Source organism: Pteropus alecto, unplaced genomic scaffold (genome assembly GCF_000325575.1).
Source record: "Pteropus alecto unplaced genomic scaffold, ASM32557v1 scaffold413, whole genome shotgun sequence".
NCBI lineage: Eukaryota > Metazoa > Chordata > Mammalia > Chiroptera > Pteropodidae > Pteropus > Pteropus alecto.
In genome coordinates, this window is record NW_006434120.1 from 1,360,735 (window position 1) to 1,364,196 (window position 3,462).

Genomic DNA, 3,462 nt, shown 5'->3' on the forward strand with positions numbered 1-3,462 from the left:
CCTTCAGGTCACGAGTCCTCTCCCTCCCCTAGCTACTGTCTCTCTTTTCATCTCCCTTTCGCAGATAAACTTAGGGAAAGTGTGGTTTGCATTCATTAACTCCACTTGCTCACCTGTACTCAATGCTCAACTTACTACAATTTGACTCTGGCTCCCACTCCACTACACTGCTCTTGCCAGGTCACTGCGACTTCCTTATTGGGCGCAGCATCAGAACCAACCTGCTGCCCTTTCTCTTCTTCCCCCAACAGTCTCTTCCCTTGGTTTCCGCAACTCTGCTGGTTTTCCTCCTCCCTCATTTCTTCTCTTCTCTTTTGCTGGCCACTCTTCCGCTGTTACTGTTCTCAGCATTTTGCACTATGGGCCTCATCTCGCTTACACACTTGGCATAGGCAATCTTAGCCACATCTACAGAGGCTGCAGTAACTACCTGGACAATGACAACTCCTCAGTCTGTATTCCCAGATCAGGTCCCTCTTTTGTACTTCAGACTCATATATACAACTGCCTTAGGACACACACATGTGCATGTCCCTCAGACAATTTAAACTCTACATGCTCAAAACTTGGCTCATCAATGCCTCTCGTCTTGGAGTCCCTCTCCAGGTGACAGCCATCACCATTCACACAGCTGTCCAAACTAAAAACCCCAGGCAGTTGTCTCTGACTCTTCTTTGTCCCTCATTTAACACATCCAATTAATCACCAAGTCCTGTTCAATTCTTCAGAATCTCACTGGCATGTTCACTACCAAGTTCAGAGCGCCAGCATCTCTCGCCTAGGTTGCTGCAGCTGCCCGAGTCATCTTCCTGCTTCTCCAGTCTTGCTCTCCCTGCTCCTCACCGATCCACACTCCCCACACTGCAGCCACAGTGAACTTGAGGAAATATTTTAAATCTAATATTTAAAATATTTCTATCTTTTCCCAGTGGCTTAACATGGCCATGTGATCGGTCTGCAGATCACCTCTCTATTGTCTTGCTGTTTGTTCCTCCTTGATGCTCCAGCCAATACTGACTTCTTTGAACTGCCTGCTAAGGCTCTTTTTGTGATGCCTGTCACAATGCTGTGCCCTCTGCTGGCTACTCTCCCCTCTTCAGCATGGCTAATTTCTAATTACTCTTCAGGTCCCAGCTTCCATATCGCATCATTTCCTGGGCCATTGTTCTCTGACCCCACGAGCTGTTAACGTGTTTCTCTTAGGCGCTTTCTTATCACCTGGCACTTGCCCTAGCATAGCACTCAGCACACGGTACAGTTAACACCTGTCTAACTCGTCTGTATCACTCACAGAGCTGTAAGCCTCTGAGGGTTAACAGCAGTTCCTACCTCACAGTCATTCCAGCACCCACCCCAGTGCCTGGCATAGTAAATGCTTCCATGAGCGTCTGAGAAAGGAAGCATGGGAAGTGCAGAAGGTTTGGATCAACCAGTTCTTGCTGTATGTCTGAGCTTAGCACTGTGCTACTAACCAGGGACAGAAAAGAAAACAAGAGAAAATGTCACATTGGCATAGGAGACTTCACTTTCATGTTTTTCTATTTTCCCGTGACATCTAGTAGGATGAGACACAGAGTAAGCACTTGAGAAATATATGTTGAACCAAATTAGACTAAATACTACTTGATTTATACCGAAATGTGTACATAACAGGTCAGAGTAAAGAGAGACAATTTGTATTGGAATAAGGCCAAATTAAAGGGCAAGGAGATTTTACCTGAACACTTACGATGAAACTTGGCAGAAAGAAAAGGAGAGGCCATTCCAATAATGAGTACAGAATCCATAAAAGAACCTGAAGAATTTCTGTGAGAAGCCCACCTGGAGACGGTGGTTCTCAGCTTTTGGTGCACGACAGAATCACCTAAGCAGCTTTACCAAAATACCTCGGCATGGGCCCCTCCCAGGGATTCTCCCTTGGTCCTTCATGGGGATTGGCGTAGGGCCCAGTACATAGGTAGGGGTGGGTAGGGAGAGCAAATGCGGTGCTTAAGAGCAGGGGCTATCTGGGTTAGACGGTGCACCCACCTCTGTGTGGCTGAATCTGGGTAAATTCTAAACCTTTCTGTGTCTGACTTTATAAAATAGAAATAATAATAATACCTATCAATAGAGTTTTCAAGATGATTAAATCAGATAAACAATACTTGTAAAGACCTCAACAGTGACCCGCCCCCCCACAGTAAATGGTCAATAAACATTTGCTATTATTATTGACTACAAATTATTATATCTTAAAGGATCTCAAATGAGGAAAACATGCTTGATGGACTGGGGGAAGAGAATTAGGACTTGATGAAAACTTCCAGAGTATTACCATCTTATCAAAACAACCTAAAATGTGTATCTCATGGCACCAAATGAGTTATTTAAAGGACAAACTCACCAATCCCAAAATGCTCGTTCCACATGGTATGCAGACCAATTGTTGCTTCAGACAAGTAATTCTTTAACTCATCAAACGGAATATTTATTTTAAATTCCACATCTTCTTGAACTCCTAGATCCTCAGAAAGCTTTCGCAGTTGGTTTACCCTAAGTTCATCATCTTGGTTACGACAACCTCCAATGAGAACAAGTTTAAGTGAAGGAAGTGACTCAGTCTCCTTCTTATTCAGCAATTTAGCAAAGGCTCTGATCTGCAAAGCATGATTCTTTTCCGGCCTGAACTGGGCAACAGAAACCAGTAAGTGTCTTGGAGTCATCTTTTTCTCATGTAGAGGAATGTCTAGAAATGTCTGCACATCACAAGGTGGATAAACGATGTTAGTGCAATGCCCAACCTTCCACAGTGAGAGAATATGGTTTAGTGTCCAGGAAGAATTGACCATGACTACATCACTGCAAGAACCAACAAGTCCATAAATAGAAGCAAACAAGTAGTAGTAGATGAGCTTTACTTTGCTGAGAAAAGGATTCTTGGTAATGAAGGCTGCATTATTAAATCCGACATTTTGATTCTTCACTACAGAAAGCATGTCAGTGCTGATAGTTGGATAATGAACATAGCTTCCAACTCGGCAGCTGCCTAAATACTTAAACAGAGGAAGTGTGAAAGCATATCCCATTGAATCGATATAAATATCAGGAACACACTGCATCAGAGCTTCCCAGCCAAGAAAAATGGATCCTAGACTTTGGCCCAGCAGTGTGAAGTGAGGATACAGTGAATCTTCTACAAGGTAGCGCTTCCTTAAGAAAACAAACTTCACTGGGTGAATTAATCTGATGTTAAATCTTCTGAAAGCACCTTCTTGTATTTGTTGACTGCTGACATTAACATCACCAGTATAAACAACATAAACTGCTGTAGGATACCTAAAATAGAAATATAATAGTTAAGAATTTCATTAGTTCAGGTTAAAATAAAGCAAACAGGTATAGACAGTTTTTTTCACAATCATAAGAAGCTATTTTTAGACTAAAAAAAAATGTTTTCCACTGTTTTTCATTCATTGCATT

General features: G+C 42.6%; 1 protein-coding gene across 2 annotated transcripts in view; it reads right to left on the reverse strand.

The window, feature by feature from the left end:
* ALG11 (ALG11, alpha-1,2-mannosyltransferase) overlaps window positions 1–3,462 on the reverse strand; it is a 13,403-nt gene that overhangs the window by 2,429 nt on the left and 7,512 nt on the right. For both annotated transcript variants that reach the window (XM_006909003.3, XM_015587109.2), the window contains one exon: window positions 2,387–3,318. In XM_006909003.3, coding sequence (XP_006909065.1) covers window positions 2,387–3,318 — 932 coding nt within the window. The remainder of the gene's footprint in view (window positions 1–2,386; window positions 3,319–3,462) is intronic.